General features: G+C 38.9%; 1 protein-coding gene across 5 annotated transcripts in view; it reads left to right on the forward strand.

The window, feature by feature from the left end:
- The window catches only part of CKAP5 (cytoskeleton associated protein 5), a 53,775-nt gene that overhangs the window by 25,388 nt on the left and 10,258 nt on the right, over positions 1 to 18,129 (forward strand). For 3 of the 5 annotated variants that reach the window (XM_069017292.1, XM_069017291.1, XM_069017294.1), the window contains exons 17-34: positions 562 to 747; positions 2,337 to 2,431; positions 3,786 to 3,843; positions 3,925 to 4,050; positions 4,387 to 4,523; positions 4,684 to 4,858; positions 5,394 to 5,507; positions 7,605 to 7,733; positions 8,305 to 8,499; positions 9,121 to 9,256; positions 10,010 to 10,098; positions 10,919 to 11,029; positions 11,314 to 11,439; positions 12,095 to 12,244; positions 12,630 to 12,833; positions 13,510 to 13,645; positions 14,436 to 14,629; positions 16,876 to 17,048. In XM_069017292.1, coding sequence (XP_068873393.1) covers positions 562 to 747; positions 2,337 to 2,431; positions 3,786 to 3,843; positions 3,925 to 4,050; positions 4,387 to 4,523; positions 4,684 to 4,858; positions 5,394 to 5,507; positions 7,605 to 7,733; positions 8,305 to 8,499; positions 9,121 to 9,256; positions 10,010 to 10,098; positions 10,919 to 11,029; positions 11,314 to 11,439; positions 12,095 to 12,244; positions 12,630 to 12,833; positions 13,510 to 13,645; positions 14,436 to 14,629; positions 16,876 to 17,048 — 2,534 coding nt within the window. The remainder of the gene's footprint in view (positions 1 to 561; positions 748 to 2,336; positions 2,432 to 3,785; positions 3,844 to 3,924; positions 4,051 to 4,386; positions 4,524 to 4,683; positions 4,859 to 5,393; positions 5,508 to 7,604; positions 7,734 to 8,304; positions 8,500 to 9,120; positions 9,257 to 10,009; positions 10,099 to 10,918; positions 11,030 to 11,313; positions 11,440 to 12,094; positions 12,245 to 12,629; positions 12,834 to 13,509; positions 13,646 to 14,435; positions 14,630 to 16,875; positions 17,049 to 18,129) is intronic. The other 2 variants (XM_069017293.1, XM_069017295.1) reach the window with 2 other exon arrangements.

An 18,129-nucleotide genomic window follows, 5' to 3' on the forward strand; every position in this document is an offset into this window, starting at 1 on the left:
TATCCTTCAGTAAGTAAACAGTCCGTCTTTTGTTAATATAATTAAGTAGTTTCCAGCTAAAGGGCTATAAGTGCATCTATCACTGTGGCCACAGTTCTATCTGTAATCAATGAGAATATAAACTCTCAAACTGGATTTTATTTCTGTTGAGATTTGAGACTTGAATGTCATCTAAGATATCTAAAGATTCTTTAGATGTGTGTGTATACATGTGCATATATATAAGCATATGTGTGTGTATATAAGTTCTAAAAGTAGATAATGGCAGCCCAGTCTTTTGGTGTTGTGTATGTATAACAATATGTATTTGTGTTTGTACACAATTTTTGTATATAATCACACAAAACACATATACGTATGTGTATAAAGTATCTGTGTTCTTAAATACTTCTACATATTCAAATGTGTATATGTACACAAATAAAAATTTTGTGTATATGTTTGTGTTTACCCACAAATACATGTAATTCTTATGTGTATCTATAGATCTATAGAATAAGAAAAATTAGTCTAAAATACACAAAGACATGAGTAACTTTCTTGCTGTTATGGACATTGCAGGTGATGCAGATGAAGCTGCATGTAGTTGCTTTGATTGCACAGAAAGGAAACTTCTCCAAAACTTCAGCACAGGTGGTGCTGGATGGCCTTGTAGACAAGGTTGGGGATGTGAAATGTGGAAGTAATGCAAAAGAGGCCATGACAGCAATAGCAGAAGCGTGTCAGTTGCCGTGGACTGCTGAGCAGGTGAGTGAGCAGCAAAAGTATTCTTTCAGTAAATAAAATCAGAAATAATATGTGGGGTGTCCTTTCAGTCTGAGGAGTAAATCCCAAATCTTTGGTTTTTCTCTGTTGCATGAAAGTGATTTGTTTGCTCTCGAGATGCTTCCTGAGGCACAAGTTAAATATGTATTCCTCTAAACTTGAAAATAGAATCACAGGGTGGTTTGAGTTGGAAGGGACCTTAAAAATCATCTAGGTTCTCCCCCCACACCACAGGCAAGGATACCTTCTACTAGACTAGGTTGCTCAAAGCCCTATCCAACCTGGCCTTGAACATTGCCAGGAATAGGGCATCCACAACTCCTCTTTCAGTTCAGATCCATTCCTCTTTGTCCTACCTACCACTGCATGCCCTTGTCAAAAGTTTTCTCAGAGGCCTCCTTCAAGTACTGAAAGGCCACAATAAGATCACCCTGGAGCCTTATCCAGGCTAAAAAATTATAATTTTGTCAGCCTTTCTTCATAGGAGAGGTGCTCCAACCTTTTAATCATGGTGGCCCTGCTCTGGGCTGAAGGCCCCTGAGCTGGATGTGGCACTGCTGGTGGGCTCTCACAAGACCAGGGCAGAGTAGAGGGGCAGAATCCCCTCCCTTGCCCTGCTGGTCACACCGCTTTTGGTGCAGCCCAGAGCGCAGTTGGCTTTCTGGGCTGTGAGTGCACATTGCTGGCTCCTGTCCAGCCTCCTTGGAAGGTTGCCCTGACCCAGCTGCAGCACCTTGCACTTGGCTTGTTGAACCTTCTGAGGTTTCCATGGGCTCACTTTTCAAGCTTGTCCAGGTCCCTCTGGATGGCATCCTGTCCTTCAGGTGTGAACTCCACCACTCAGCTTGTTTAATCTCAGACTTGCCCTCAGGATGCCCTCAATCCTTTTATCTGTCATTTATGACATTAAATGGTACTGGTCCTAGTATGGATCCCTGAGGAGTGCTGCCTGTCACTGATGTCCATCAGAACTCTGAGCCATTGACCACTACCCTCTGGATGTGATGGTTCCACCAATTCATTATCCACGAGAGTCCACCCATGAAATCCATGTGTCTCCAGTTTAGAGAGAAAGCTGTTGTGGAGGCCCTTATCAAAGGCCTGACAGAAGTCCAGATATGTGGTATCTGTAGCTGCACTGATGTAACTGCTTTATCAGAAGGCCGTGGTGCTGGTCAGGGAGGACTTGCTCTTGGTGAAGCTGTGCTGGCTGTCTCAATCACCTCCCTGTCCTCCATGTGCTTCTAGGAGGATCTCTTTCATGATCTTCTGAGGCACAGTAATAATGAATAATTATTCAGTGCTTTTTATTGTACTGCCACAGCAGGTACAAATCCATAATAAAGGTGTTGCTGGCTGCCTTTAAGTACTTCAGGAGCTTCTGGTTCACTTCGGTTCCAGTTACATCCTGCTACAGTGACACAGTTGCTTCTTCCTCTTCCTCTTCTGTTACCCCAGCTTCTTCTGTTCACTTGCCCTGTGTTTTTTGTGGGTATCTTCACTTCTTTATTACAGTGCTTTGTCACCTGCTTTGCCAGTGAAAGTTTATACTTAACTCTCTTCTATTCCAGGTTGTGGCTATGGCTTTCTCTCAGAAGAATCCTAAAAACCAGTCAGAAACCTTGAATTGGCTTTCAAATGCAATTAAAGAGTTTGGCTTTTCTGGGTAAGTCTTTTAAATGAATTGCTATGACAAACTTCAAAGAAAATGTTTCTAATCTGGACCTAAGATTCTGTTCATCTGAACTCTAGTTACTTAAACTCTGATGCTAGCCATACTCTTCTAGCTCTTCAGTATATAACTGAAAGTATCTGGCATTACTAGTATGATAGGATGTGATTACACTACTAGCTGCTTTATTTGTCACTTGACCTCTGAAGAGCATTTGTCTTGAACTTAAGGTACTTCTAGGTGTGGGCTGGGCACAGAGCTGTGGTATTGCATGTCTGTTACACTCTTTCTACTTGGATACACTTGCACCCAGGTGGACCACTATATTTTATACTTTAAAAGAAAAAACCACAACAACTGAATCTGACAGCCTACAGAAGAGTGCATACCAGCATGCCTATTAATCTCCTTGGAGAGACACTTTGAGGTTGATAACAGGTGGATGAAGTTTTGGGCAACAAAATAGCTGTTGTTATAGCTGGCACTATGAGAGTAAGAAATTAATTCTCCATCAGAACCAGGGATAGCTTTCCTTGATTTTTTAATCACTAGTCTTTTAACTGAAAGTGGTCAACCATATGTAATAGTTTAGTCCTGAGAAAAAAAATCTCTAAGCAAGCAGGGAAAACTTCAAATATCTTTATTTGACTATGGGGGCAGTTACTATGCCTGTCTTAAAATATTTTGTGGCTTTTAAATGGATAGTGACATTGATTAAGTCTGAGAAATAAACTCTTCTTTAGTAAATTCCCCCCAAAAAATGTATTTACAGCATGGTAATGTGTGTAGATGTGTTACTAGGACAGCAGTGTTTGAGGCTGCACAGAAAATATAGAAGATTCAGGAATTTAAACCTTCCTTCATTTCTCTTGAAAATTTCCTTTTGAAAATTATGCCTTTTTCTGGAAGATCCTGAGACTGACTAACAAAACAGAAAGACCCACCACAACAATAATATACCCCCACCTTTTTTGTGTAGTCATGTTTCAGGTACTTAAAATGTTTTCTAGATTCATTCCTCAACATTTCAGTCCTAGCAGTCACATGGGTTATGTAGTTTAAGAAACTTTACAGCTGTGATAATAGTAGGCTTTGATATAAATTGTTTACTGATTGATTTTTCACAATAGGCTATTCTCCAAACTGATCTCTTCTAGTAGTTATTTAAGCAGCTACTACCTACACTGTACCTGTGATGATATTTTGTAAGTGTGCCTATCTCCTGCATGTAAGTTAGTTGTGTAAATCTGTCTAGGGGTATCTTTTTTCTTTAACATACTGTGATTTTGTTTGTTGGTGCTGCTTCCTGTGTTGTGTTTTATTTATGGGAGACATCTTTTTTCCACAGATTGAATGTCAAAGCTTTCATCAGTAATGTGAAGACAGCTCTTGCTGCAACTAACCCAGTGAGTAAATTTACAATCTTAATCCTAAATTATTATCAGTCCTGAATTTGAAGACTGAGTGCTTTTTCCTCTTTCTGGCAGGCTGTGAGGACTTCTGCCATTACATTGCTGGGAGTAATGTATCTTTATGTGGGACCTTCTCTGCGAATGTTTTTTGAGGATGAGAAGCCAGCCCTTCTCTCCCAGATAGATGCAGAATTTGAAAAGGTAGGAAGTGTAGCTCTTGCTACCAAGTGTCATTAAAGCTACTTTGAAACTTAAGTATCTGGAGTCTGTAGTAATATTGTGGTCTAACCCTTGGGCTTGTAATTGAACCAGATTCTTTAAGATGGTGCACAAAGGCCACAAATTCAATATGTGTAGCAATCTCAAGTCTTTTTTTTTCATTATGAACTTCAAAAGTTCCTGGGTTTATTTGAATAGTGTAATGTTTTAGAAGTCTGCTGTCCTGAGCCAGTGCATTCGTATCATACAAATGGTTTTATTTTTAATGTCAAATGAAAAATTGTAAAAGAGTTGTTTCTGCTTTTGTGTTGCTTGCAGATGCAAGGACAGACAGCACCAGCTCCAACTCGTGGCATTTCCAGGCACAGTGTGGGAGGTGGGGATGACGGTGAGGAAGAAGAACAGGAGGAGGTTGGGAATGATGTTGTGGATCTCTTGCCAAGAACAGATATTGGGTAGGTTTGGATTCTACCACCTGAAGATACACTTTCACTGCAATTCAAAACTTTGCATTTATAAATGCTTTCTAAGCAGAAATCTGTGGTGTTAAAGCACTCAAATACTAATAGAGAGATAACTAAGTAAACAGACACTTTACCTCTTTTTCTCTTGCAGTGATAAGATCACAGCGGAGCTAGTGTCTAAGATTGGGGATAAAAATTGGAAGATCAGAAAGGAAGGTCTGGATGAAGTGACAAGCATAATAAATGAAGCAAAGTTCATAGAGCCAAACATAGGAGAACTTCCAGCTGCTCTGAAGGGTCGTCTCAATGACTCCAATAAAATCTTGGTATGTTTTTCAAAATCTGTTTCAGCTGATTTCAGCTTAAAACTTAAGATAGTTATGATTCCTTATGATGAACCTTGCTTATTACTGTGTGGCCTGTTTCAATGTCATTAAGTCAACAGTTGGAAAACAGTGAACTGTGTGTTTCTAAATCATATATTCGCCTATGTTAATAAATACTTCCCTTTTTTTTAAATTTAAAAATGCTTCAAAAGAAAGGGAAATCTACCTTTACACTGAATGTAATGTAAGGAAATCTTAAAAGAAAAAAGCTTGACTAATTGCTTCATTTGTGAGAAAAGTGAATTGTCCTTTGTTTGAAAATGTTTTTACTTGAAACCTGATTTGCTCAGAATATGGAAGTATTGTTTGTTTTTCAGTGTGGTGAATTTGAAGACTGGAATAGGTGTCATTGAGCAGGCATTCTAAAATAAAAGCTCAATATATAGCAGTGTCTCTCTTCCCTGTATAACTTGGAGGTTTTGCACGTCTGCTTGTAACACTGTTTTATTTTAAACCTTTTTTTCTTTATGTGCAGGTGCAACAAACTCTGAGCATTCTTCAGCAGCTAGCAACAGCAATGGGCCCCAATATCAAACAGTATGTGAAAAATTTGGGGATTCCTGTCATTACAGTCCTAGGAGATAGTAAGGTAGGACAAATGTCCAGATCTCTTCGCTTTTTGCATATCTAAACTATGTCTGAAAGGTGGATGGTAGTTAAAACTTCCTTGGAAGCTTACAATTTTTTTTTTTTTAAAGTTCTTGCCTGAATGGCAGCTGAATATTCAAGTATAAATGTGTGCCTGAATGTATATTCAGATATATTCCCCTCCTTGTAACTAAATCCAGTGTCACAATCTGGCTTTTAAATTAATGTGGTCACTATATGCATATTTCTGCTGCTGAAAGTACGCTAAGACACTGAACATATTTGCTTGGTAAAGTTCCTGGTAGAATTTTTAGTGTATAACTGTGGATTCCAGTGTACACTGTTGTTGTCTTTGTCACTGTGTATGAACCCTTTGAACTGTAGGTAGGCACAGGATAGTCGCAACTGACACTGAAGCTTGTGTAACATCAATGTCGAGTTTGCCAGGATGCTGTGTCAAAATCAAGCTAGGATCATGGGAAAGAGCTCTTTGAAGCAATGGGGAAAGAGGCTTGGGAAGGTGCCAATATCTTGTGCCAGAAGTCATGGGCAATTAGCTGAGATGGCATATTTCAGCTGTCTCTGCTTGGAATGTGAGTAGGGAAAAAGAGCAGGAGCTGGATCTACCTGTCTCAAGCAGTGGAAGGACTATGACTGGTTCTAGGGCTAGATAAAAATCTCCTGGTTGAAACTGTTTTGTCTTTAAGAGTCTTCAAGAACTGAGTTTTTATATGACTGTTAAGTTCTTCTTTTAACTCACCAATTATCCTGAGGTAACAGCAAGCTCCTTTTGTAGAGTCATAGAACTTTTTAGGTTGGAAAGGAGCCCTACAGACCATCATAGGCAGGGCCACTTTCCACTAGACCATGTTGCTTAGAGCCCCAGACTGGTAGAAGAGTTTCAAGTACATGTTTAAGGATAAGACCAATTGTGATTAACTTACACTGTTGCTAAAATGCATAATACCAACATAACTTGTAAGTGCTATAATGCTGAGAGAAGATTTTATGCTCATTTGAACACTGTTACAGTGGTAATATTTTTTCAGTACTGCAAGTGCAAGATTTAACTAGTTTATCAAATTTGTCAAGTTTTTGAAGATGAGAATGGTCCTTTTTGGGTCCTACTTCAATATGTTTATAGTGGATCCAACTGAATAGTTGAGGAAAGTCATCGGCTTGTAGCATGAGTGAAGACAAATTAAATTTGGATGAAGGGAACCAAGGCCTTGTCAGAGAGGATGATGAACATCTGTTCATCTGCAGCACATGATTTGTTTCTTTTCCTCAATGAGATAGAAGATGGGGCAAGTTATTTGCAAGGATGCTCACTTCTTGTTTACGTATATGCCTGGATGTTACTTCTGCTTTTACAATTGGCTCATACTTAACTAAATGAGTCTGTTACATTATTAGCTTTCCTCAGAAATTCAGTCTATAGGAGAGGGTCATATGTATAGAGTCATGTCTAGACTGATAAAGTTTTAAAGAGCCTTGATTGTTAGATATTCCATCTGGCTTTGCATAACTTCATATAGCTGCTTCAAAAAAGGGTGTTGTTCTAAATTTTGCTTGGAAAAAAAGCACTAAAGATGGAAATTGGTAGGAGTTAGAGGGCTCCCTCGCTCCTGATTTGACTTCTGTGCATGTGTATCCTAAATGGCATTGCCCTAATAGCAGGCTCCATAATCCACTTGCCTTGATTTATGAATGCACAGTCTATTTTAAGCACTGTATAAGTCACTAACATTATTTTTTAGCTTCTTTGAGAGTTAGACTCCCAGAATTGTCATCAATGAATGGTACCATGTACAAAGTAATTTTAAAGACACTCTTTCACCCTTTTTATCAAACTTCTTTTTAAAAAATTATGGTAGATAAGTAAAATGGCTGTTTTGGAGATTGCTGCAGCTGATACCATCACTAAAACTAAATTCTTCTGAATTTTAACCTTCTCAAGCAGAGAATAGAAAAAGATTTCAAAGCCCATGATGTGGAAGCTTTTTCCTTTTATAGGAAGGATGACTGTTGCTTCTTCTGTTGTAATCTTCTGACCCCTCTTTAGGTTTATTCTTTTTAAATCTTGTTCTTGCTGCAGAATAATGTTCGTGCTGCTGCACTAGCAACTGTGAATGCTTGGGCTGAACAAACTGGCATGAAAGAGTGGTTGGAAGGGGAAGACCTGTCTGAAGAGCTCAAAAAAGAAAATCCTTTCCTAAGACAAGAGGTAGGCTTCTGTCGAGTAAACTTCTTATGTGTGTCAAATCTAAATAACCTTTTATGCTATTGACTCACTATCTATGCAGACTGAAATGACATGATGCTACCACTATATAAGAAAACAAGTAGCTGTGTATTTGTACTGACACAAAATTGTTAGACCTCAAAAGGATAATAACAGGCTTTCTTCCTGCATGATAGCTGTCATTTCGACTTCAGTGCCTCTAAAGTGAAAGTTCTGTCTGTTTTGATTAGTGTTTTAAGAGCTTGTGTGTGTTCCCTCAAGTTCACCACGGAACAGAATGGGAGACATTAAAAAGAGCAGCTGAAATTCTTCAAAAGGAAGAAACAGGCTTAAAGATTTAAGATAGTTGTGTGCTAATATGCTGTACTTACCTTTTAATTTTTGTAACTGCTGATATGAAAATTGATGTTGTTTAAGAATATTTCTCTGAAAAAAATTTGGGTGGGTTTTTCCTACTTACATAGAGGTATGTGAAGGACTGCAATTCAGACTCTTGTGGCCTGACATAGCACTGTGAGCAGTTTTTAAAAAACTTTTATTTTAAAACTTTCAGCTTCTTGGTTGGTTGGCTGAGAAGTTGCCTGCCCTCCGTTCTGTTCCTTCTGACCTACTCTTGTGTGTGCCTCACTTGTACTCTTGCCTTGAAGATCGAAATGGTGATGTGCGTAAAAAGGCACAGGATGCCCTGCCGTTCTTCATGATGCATCTTGGCTTTGAGAAGATGGCAAAAGCCACTGGCAAGCTGAAGGTATTTCTGTTACAGAGATTAAATAATGTGATCTTTGAATGTGTGAGTACTAAGTCCTATTCACAGTCTCATGATATGCTGTCTTGAGTCATGTGAGCTTGTCTGCATTGAATATTTTCAGGGGGACTGAAAATAGTATCAGGAGCTGTGAGCTGGAGCTTTCTCTACTTTAAAAATGATTACTGCCATTACAGGCCTATTGCTTCAAGAGCTTGAAAAAAAGATCTACTTGCAGATAGTTTCCATACCAGTTCCTGTCCCATTCTATGCCTTTGTACTCATACTTTAACATGATTTCTAGCAGTGTGGTTTGGCTTATGGACCCCTGAGTGGTGAGTAGGCACTCCATTGATGTCCTAAGACCACTCACCTAGAACAGATCTCTGGTTTACATATGTCCCATGGATCTTGCAGAAGAAACTTTAAAGAAAAATGTTTTAACTTGGAACAAAAGTGTCTGAGAACAGTGATGGTTTAAGATGAGTATCCTCCAAGATGCCTAACAGAGAATGGATTGTTTCAAACTACGTTTGCTTTTGTTTTCTGTAGCATGTATTGGAAAGATTAGTGATAGACAGTACAAAATTTATCACTTCTTTTTTTCCCTTTTTTGTTCTCTAGCCAACTTCCAAAGACCAGGTACTGGCCATGCTTGAGAAAGCCAAAGCCAACATGCCAGCCAAACCAGCTCCTCCTGCTAAAGCATCTTCCAGAGTGGTAGGGGGAGCAGCTCCAGCCAAATTCCAACCTGCATCAGGTAACCTCTCTGACACTGTGGGAAAAGACTGAGAAAATGGTGGATTTTGAAGCTTTTTGACGTGCCAGAGGAATAAACATACTTAACTGAAGAAGAGATAATCAGCATAGTTAGGGTTCTGGTCTTTCTTGCATTTGAATCAGCTTCCAGTGTAGGAGGGTGTTTCCTTTCCACACAACCATCTGTCAGCTGCTCTTTGAAAACTTGAAAATATCTGCCTGGTATTGAAGCTAAAACCAAGCTGGGCTAAAGGGGGAGGGTTTTTCTAATACTAATCTGATTTTAATACAATTTTTTTTTTTAATGTTTTCACATAATTTTTTATCTGGATTATTTCCTTGGTGTAGTTCACTGTGGGACTACCAGAATGCTTGTGCTGATGGAAAAAAGTGTGATGGAAAGTGTGTGGGGACAAGTGATCTGAAGAAGTAGTCCTGCCTGCTGGGGCTAGCTTGCCTCCTTAAAACAGGTGCAACTACAGCTCTAGACATTAGCCTTCACAGTGTGTATGTCTGCATTTTTAAATTGTGTTGAAAAATGACACATTGGCTGATATACTGTGGTCTTAATTAGGAAGACTTTGTACGCTAACATGGAATTTAAGGGGCCTCTTCAGTGGGTCTAAAATCTTCAGACATCTGTGTGATTAAGCATATTGTGTCCACAAACAGTTTTTCTTATGTCCTGAGAACAGAAAACTGGTAACTTAAAATGGGCTTCTAGAAAACTTTAAATGGTCTATTGTTTCTCCAGCATTTGCTGATGATTTGGGGTCTAATACCATGGAATCCAAGCCTGATCCCAAAAAAGCCAAAGCAGGAGGACTCTCCTCTAAAACTAAGGTATGTTGATGTCATTTTGTATAAAATCAGTTTCATTAAGTTAGTAGCTGTGGTTTGTTAATGTGGTATAGGTAGAAGAATGTAGTCCTTGCTAGGGACAGCTTCTATTAAAAATCTTTATGCTTGTCTGAACTGTGAAATGACAGGCGTTCCCATATCTCTTACCTGATCACTGCTTTTGTCATTACCTGTTTAATTCTTAAAGTCTGTATTGCCAAAAATTAGTCCGAAGAGCAACTCAGTCTGTTCTAAATTTTCTTGGCCTCCTTGATTTTGTGCTATTGAGAATTCATTCTTACTATGCCAGTTCCAATGTTACACTTGAATATTACTTCTGAACCCATGTATTGAAAGAAATTAATCTCTGCCTTAAAGTATGAAAGGTAAAAAGTTCTCAATCAAAAGTGCAAAAAGGGAAGGAGTATGTTTAAAAACATAATAACCTCAACTGATTACAGTCAATTTTTGGTTAGATTTTTCTGTTGTTTTGTTACAGTAATTTTTTTTTGCTGTTAATAATAAAGTTTCTCCTATGTGTATAACTAAAAATAACCCAAATTGTTCTACAGTCCCCTTGTCTCCATTATCTGAAGTAGTGCTGTAACAAGAACATTTGCGTAGGTCCATATTCATGGCAAGAATGAGCAGAACAAACCTTGAGGGAATGTTGTAGGTTTGCTGAAGTTGATGCCACATTCTGTCAGAACTCTGTAGGTAGAGTTAAGGCCTTTGTTGTCAGACATCTCTTTACTCTTAAGAGTTTCCATTCCAAGCCTTTTAACAGATTCACAGCAAAGACTTTTCTATGGCTTATTTACAGCAGTCAGATGTTAATAGCAATATGTCCAAGGGTAATGCCAGCCTGTCCAAAGCTAATAAAAGCCTCAGCAAGGGCGGTTCAAGTCTGACAAAGAGGCAGTCTATCAAGCAGGTACCACATTGGGTTTTAGGGATGTGTGTGGGTGACTAGCACACTGGTTGAGAGTGATGTGTCATAATTCACAGGGTACTACTGTGCACACTGTCACGGGTATTGCTTCCACAGCAGCTGAGCACATACTTTTAAACTTCTAATCAACATTTTTCTTTCAGCTTCTCTCTGGCTCTTGTACACATAGGCAGCATGAGGGTGGCAGGTACCTAACGCTTGCAGTTGCTGGGACTGAGGCGCGTCTATATGGCTTGGGTTGCCTGTTAATACCTTGCTTTTTTCAGGGTGTGCAGGGAAAGAAGGTGCTAAGCAAGCCTAATTTAAAGGAAGACGATGATAAATCAGGTCCTATTTTTATCATTGTCCCAAATGGGAAGGAACAGAGGATGAAAGAAGAAAAAGCTCTGAAGGTGAGAAAAATCAGAATGTGTTCGCAAGTTTTGAAGTGGGTGCAATTTTAATGCATTCTTTAGTTTTTAATTTAGAATTAAACAAACTCTGGCATGTTAGCCACTGTCCATCTCTTGGATTCTGATTCTTGAGCTGAATTATGTACATCAATAGTGGGCTTACTGTGGTGTTCCTTTTCTGATTTTCAAATTTTGTGCATCTATACCCTGTCGTAAAAGTCAAAGGCCTTTTTACATTTTTCAAGTTGTGAAGAATTATTAAGTTTAGTCAATTGTTTTCAGGTACCATGTCAGAGTTCTAGGATACATTATAAATGCTTTAATATATTTATTTTGAACAGCCTCACTTAGAAATTTGTAGGGAAATTCTATTACTGAAAATATGCATGTTATTTGTAACTTGCTTGTAGGTAGGCCAGTCTGTAGCTTAAAAACCACTTTAAGTGATAATTATTAAGATAATGGCATAAGGATAACCAGTCCACATGAAGAAAACTTGTCATGTAAAAAAAAGTGAACACTTTTCATTATTTATTGTCAATAAGAGGACTTTGAAAACAGATTCTAAAGCAGAATTAAAAGATGTGCAGTCAGCAGTGTCTGTCAGGAAGAAAAGGCATTGCTTGCTTTGAGTTCTAAATGCTGCCTTTTACAGGTGTTAAAGTGGAATTTCACTACTCCCCGTGATGAATATATTGAACAGCTGAAAACTCAGATGTCCACTTGTGTAGCCAAATGGCTACAGGATGAGATGTTTCATGCAGACTTCCAGCATCACAACAAAGCACTGACTGTTATGATTGAGGTGGGTTTGGATCTGTGGTAGTAGGATGAGGCTGATAGAATTACTATCTGCTATGAAAGATACTGCTTGAATTAAAATCAAATAGAAATTCTCTGAGGAGGCAGGGGTCATTGTTCTGTGTAGTTGAAACTGAAACATACATAGAAGTAATTTTTAGTGGTATGATGAAGATGTATTAATACTCTTTCTTGGGAGAAGGGAAAATTTCCTTACCAGAGACTTCTCTTAGAATTTCAGAAAGCCATATAAGTTAAAAGTGAGTATGTATGGTTCTAAGAATCTACCAGTAAATGTAGATTATCTCACCGGACTTAGCTTAGCTTATTTTCTTCTTGAACAGTGTATGTGTGTTTCATTTATCTTTTTTTTTTCCTCTTCCTTCAAGCACTTGGAGAGTGAAAAAGATGGAGTCATCAGCTGCCTGGATTTGGTCCTAAAATGGCTTACCCTGCGGTTCTTTGATACCAACACAAGTGTTTTGATGAAAACGCTTGAATACCTTAAGTTGCTTTTCAATTTGTTGAGTCAAGAAGAGTATCACCTCACTGAAAATGAAGCCTCCTCTTTCATCCCATATCTTATCCTAAAGGTACAATTTGTTTTACAGAATCTAACAATTTTCATGAGGAATATGGCAGAATACCATCAAAAATTGCAATATGTTCTTTCTAAATATATTGTGAATGGAGCTAAATCCAGTTGGTAGCTGGTGTGAGATTGAACAGGCCATGTTTTTTTAACCTGGAGAAAAGGAGGCTCAGGGGAGATCTTAGTGCTCTCTGTAACTACCTGAAAGGAGGGGGGTATTGTTATTGTCTTGTCAAGTAACAAGTGAATAGAATGAGAGCAAAAGGCCACAGGTTGTTTTAGGAGAGGCTTACATTGGATATTCAGAAAAATTTCTTCACTGAATGGGTGGTCAATCACTGAAACAGGCTGCCCAGGGAAGTGGTTGAGTCTCCATCACTGGAGGTATTTAGAAAATATGTAGATGTGGCACTTGGGGATGTGGTTTAGTGGTAGACTTGGCAGTGTTGGTTTAATGGTTTGACTTGATGATCTTAAGGTTGTCTTTTCTAACCTTTATGATTTTATATTACATATTTCCCTTTAAAAAACGTTGACAAAAAAGGGATTTTGCCTTGAGAATGATTCTGGCTTTCCCAACATTATTTAGAATAGTCAAAAGCATTGTGAGACTGTATAAAATATTTTGTGTTTCTTCCCCTCTTTTTCATTTTTTTTTTACTTTAATTTTCTATTAGGTAGGAGAACCGAAAGATGTCATCCGTAAGGATGTACGTGCCATTCTGAACAGAATGTGTCTCATCTATCCAGCCAGCAAGATGTTCCCTTTCATCATGGAGGGGACAAAATCAAAAAACTCCAAACAACGTGCAGGTGGGAAACGGGCTGTTGAACTGCACATGTGCAAAGTACTTGAAATTGCTTTGGGTTGCATCTTGAAAAACCCAGCATAAGAACGTTGGGTGGGGTGTGAGATTTGCCTGCACGTGGCATTTTATGCAGATGTTTGTGTGTTTAAAGGATCAGATTTTCAAGTAGTATCATATTGCTTTTAATTTTTGGTGTCTTTGTACCTTCCAAAGACAAGTAATCTCTTAAGTCGCTATTGGTATTATGAGTCTCCCTTGAGGCTTATTTTCTTGGTGGAACAGTGCTGGGGAGACCAGTGACAATACTGTTGTCCTACTCACCAAGGGAATAGGTTAATCTGATCAAGAAATGTTTTTACACTGTACACCTGTCTCACCATAAGTAATGGCTGTAATAAATTTGTGGTGTTTGTGGTTCAAACAGCTGCCTGGTCACTTTGAAAATATCTTGCCCTGGTACAAGCAGAAAGTTAAATTCTATACATAATAAAGCATTGCAAGCTCACAACTGTTAACGTGAATGTGATGTTAACTGTAACATTGCTCATATATGGATATGGGAAATATTTGAAGTGTAGAGAGGTGACTGACAACTTTTAGATACTATCTGTGAAGTAGTCTGCTGTGGCTTACTATTGATCCCATACATCACCTGGAGTATATCTATCATCAGCTTTGTGATTGGCAGCTCTCTACAGTAAATGTTCAAGTCGTGCAAGCAACACAGGAATTGGGAGGGCTCTCTTCCCAGCAGCTTTAAATTTGAATGTGCACATGTTATTGTCTTCATTTAGAATGCTTGGAAGAGCTTGGATGTCTGGTTGAATCGTATGGCATGAATGTCTGCCAGCCAACTCCAGGGAAAGCCTTAAAAGAAATGGCAACTCACATCGGTGACCGGGACAACGCTGTGCGCAACGCTGCGCTGAACACCATTGTGACCGTCTACAACGTCCATGGCGACCAAGTGTTCAAGCTGATTGGAAATGTCAGTATAACTGCAAATGAGTTTATGGGGGATTTGCGGTTAGGGTGCTGTGCTTGCTTTGGTTTATGGCACTGTTTGGGAGCTTTTTGTTTGGGGTTTGGTGGTTTGGTTTTTTTTCCCAAGTCCTTACTTACACTTTTGTAGGGGATTAGCACTGTTTGGCTTGTGATTGGTCATAGTACCTCTTGCTGTTGGCGTCAAGAGCATTTTGTAGTTTTGAAAAAAACTTACTACATCATAGATCCTCTGATGGTTTTTTGGTTAATCCCAGACTGTGGAATATATGAAATCACAGAATGGTTTGGGAAGGGACCTTAAAAATCATTTGGGTCCAACTGCCCCACCATGGGCAGGGACACTTTTAACACTTCCAGGGACTGGGTATCCTGTTTCATTGCCTCAGCCACCCTCACTGTCAAGGGTTTCTAATACAATCTCAATTTAGCTTCTTTCATTTTAAAGTAATTACCACTTGTCTATCACTGCATGCTCCTGTTATAAGTCCCTCTCCAGCTTCCCTGTAGGCCTGTTTTAGGTACTGGAAGACTGCGATGAGGTCTCCCAAGAGAGAGACCTTCTCTTCAGCATGCTCCCAACCCCAACTCTCAGCCTGCCTTCATAAGAGGTGTATATAACCTGGGTGTGCATGAATGAAAAACAAAACTGGGAAAAAATTAGGAAAACACTGACCTTCATGGGAATTAAATTGTTTATAGAGAGTAACTTGTTTTATAGTCAACTGTACAAGTAACACATCTGATTTAAAGTATTGGGATAACTTATTTGGCCAAAAAAGGCTAGTTGTTGGGGCTCCATTAAGTCCTCAGCTTTTTTTTTAATGTCCAACTTACCCTACTGCTTTGCAATTGAGGTCTGGGAAGTTTGGCTTATTTGCTTTATCTTACTGCATTTCGTTGCTTAAGTGTAAGTACCGTGTTGCTTTCTATTGCTGCTGTTTTGCTCTCTGAAAATCATACTTAGCCATTATCATCTAAATGCAGTAAAAGTTAAAGGTGGCAAAACTCAGTTTCCAGTGTCCAGCAATGGAAAGCTAGTTTACTGTGTTTATAATCATTGTGCATATCAGATTAAGTACACTGAATTACAATCTTAATCAAGAGCAGTTAGATAATTTTTTACAATTCTGTTCTCTGCATTAGGTCTTGTTAATGTTTCTAGCAGCACTAAAACTGATTGGAATGTGATAGATATTTTTATGCCTTTGTTGTGTTGAGTCATATGCCATGGGGCATACAAGCTATTGGATGGGTATTTTATGGAATATGACAAGCAGGGGAAGCAAGGCTGCCCCTCCTTTTTTTTTTTTTTTTTTTTTTTACTTCCAGTTTCTTGAAAAGTTGAGATTTAATGTGACTCATTTTCTCTGGTAACTGTTCCCATGAGAGTTAATGTTGCATTTTCATCAACATTTTAGATTTCCATCCTATTTAACTATTTTTCAGAGTACAATATGCTTGTATGCCTCAGTATTACATAGTCCATTTGCTTTTGAATTTCCAAAGTAAAGGAAGAAACTGTAGCACCTGAACAATTCAGCCCTATCTAACCATGACTTCCTGAGCTTCAGTATGATCTATCTAAAATGTATGGGTTCTCAGGAAGATTTCTAAATCATAGGGATGCTGGAGAGTACTTCTCATAAAATTGTAATGCATTTTGTTCAAATGTAGTTATTGGTGGTCTTTGGTCCGGTAGATAAGCAGGTAAATATGAATCTTTTTACTGCCTGAGTTGGAGCATTACCTTGGCTGATCTGGTGTTCATAGTGAATTATGAGTACATTGAACAGGACAACTGTCAGAAGGACTCTGGCTTCTGTGGCAGGGTCCAGGGTGTTAAAGCACTGCCTGGTCTGCTAATAGGGAATGTAGAAAGGTGGGTGGGGGGTTTTCTTGTTTGGGGTTTTTGCAGCAACACATGCAACAATTGCAAACACAGGATAGTACTATAGTTTGAATTCAGGATGAACTGTTTCTTGACATTATGTGGGCTAGAAATAGGTGTATTCTGTATTACAGCTTGTCAACATGGGTTAATTAGTTCTTGAAGTAGCACCTGACAGTCCAGAGTCTCCTGGTTAGTTTGCTGCAAGGAGGTAGCATTAACAGTTCCTACTTTCATGTTAGAGAACTTCAGTCTGCACTAGTAAGTGGTATGAATCCTGTAGGTGACTGAGATTTCTAAAACACTCAACTCATGTTGAGTGAAAGCATGGTGTGTTGCAGCTTTCAGAGAAAGACATGAGCATGCTTGAGGAAAGAATAAAGCGGTCAGCCAAGAGACCCTCTGCTGCTCCAGTGAGACAGGCAGAGGAGAAGCCTCAGCGTACTCAGAACATCAGCACCAACGCCAGCATGATGCGGAAGGGACAAGCTGAAGACATGTCCTCCAAACTCAAGTATGTAACATTATATTACGGTCTCTATCCTGCATAGTGTATGTACTAATACATCTGACAATGCCATTTTAGTTCTTGTATCATCATCTTTGCATGTTGTGAAAAATGGCCAAATAATACAAACCTAAATGTCTGAAATTTTTTTGTCTTGTCTGTCTTTAAATCTTTCTAAATGGTCTTGTGCCTTTTTTCACTGCTTCTCCATGGACAGAATTATGTATCGCACTTATAGGATGTAAGTACTGCCCACTAACTCCTTGGTAGCAAGGCTCTTGTATCTTTCAGCTTCTACCTCAGTCATCCCTTCCTGAGGGTGACGGGTTTGCCATGGCTAGTTCTAGGTTATTTACAGGTCTCTTGACTTAAAGAAAAGAAAGAAACCAGAAATATGGGTTTCTGCTAAGGTGACCGTAGATTAAGCTGCAGACAGATATGGCACTTCCACATTAAGCAACCGTTCAAAATATTGGGAGAACTTTCAATGTGTTGCATTAAACTTAGTATTTGTTGGACCCTGTTCAGTTATGTTAGACAAAGCACAGAAATGGATAAGGATGTGTGATTTACAGAGCCTGGGGCAACAGTACCCAAAACAAAAAGCTCAGAAACTATTTGTTGCGCCTGCTCATTATTTTGGAATGCAAGTCTGTGCTGAGAATTATGTATTAGAATATTTCCTTGGAAAATCTGATATGCAGCAGAGGTCATGTGGGGTGCTGGGAGTCTTAGATTCAGAGGAGCTTGTGAGGTTGCTGTGTACATAAGCATCCTGTCCATCATTTAAAAAACCAAAGGTGAAAAAAAGCCACTCAAATTTTGAAGTTATATTCTTTTAATAGTACTGTAAGCTGTACTAGTTACCTCAAACCATGCATACCTAGCACAGGTGCAGGGTGTCTTGTAGTGGTTTACAACAGAAACTAGGAGAGCAAGTAAGTAGCAGCTGCTCTTCTGGCCTACAGAAGTTTGTTTTACTAAAGACTAGAGGAAAGGCAGAGGAACTTAAGGGGCTTGAATATAATCCAAACTGCAAAACCTGTGCTATTATGAGAGCTTTAGGGCTACCAGTGGATGCTAGTGC

Source organism: Aphelocoma coerulescens, chromosome 5 (genome assembly GCF_041296385.1).
Source record: "Aphelocoma coerulescens isolate FSJ_1873_10779 chromosome 5, UR_Acoe_1.0, whole genome shotgun sequence".
Classification (NCBI taxonomy): domain Eukaryota; kingdom Metazoa; phylum Chordata; class Aves; order Passeriformes; family Corvidae; genus Aphelocoma; species Aphelocoma coerulescens.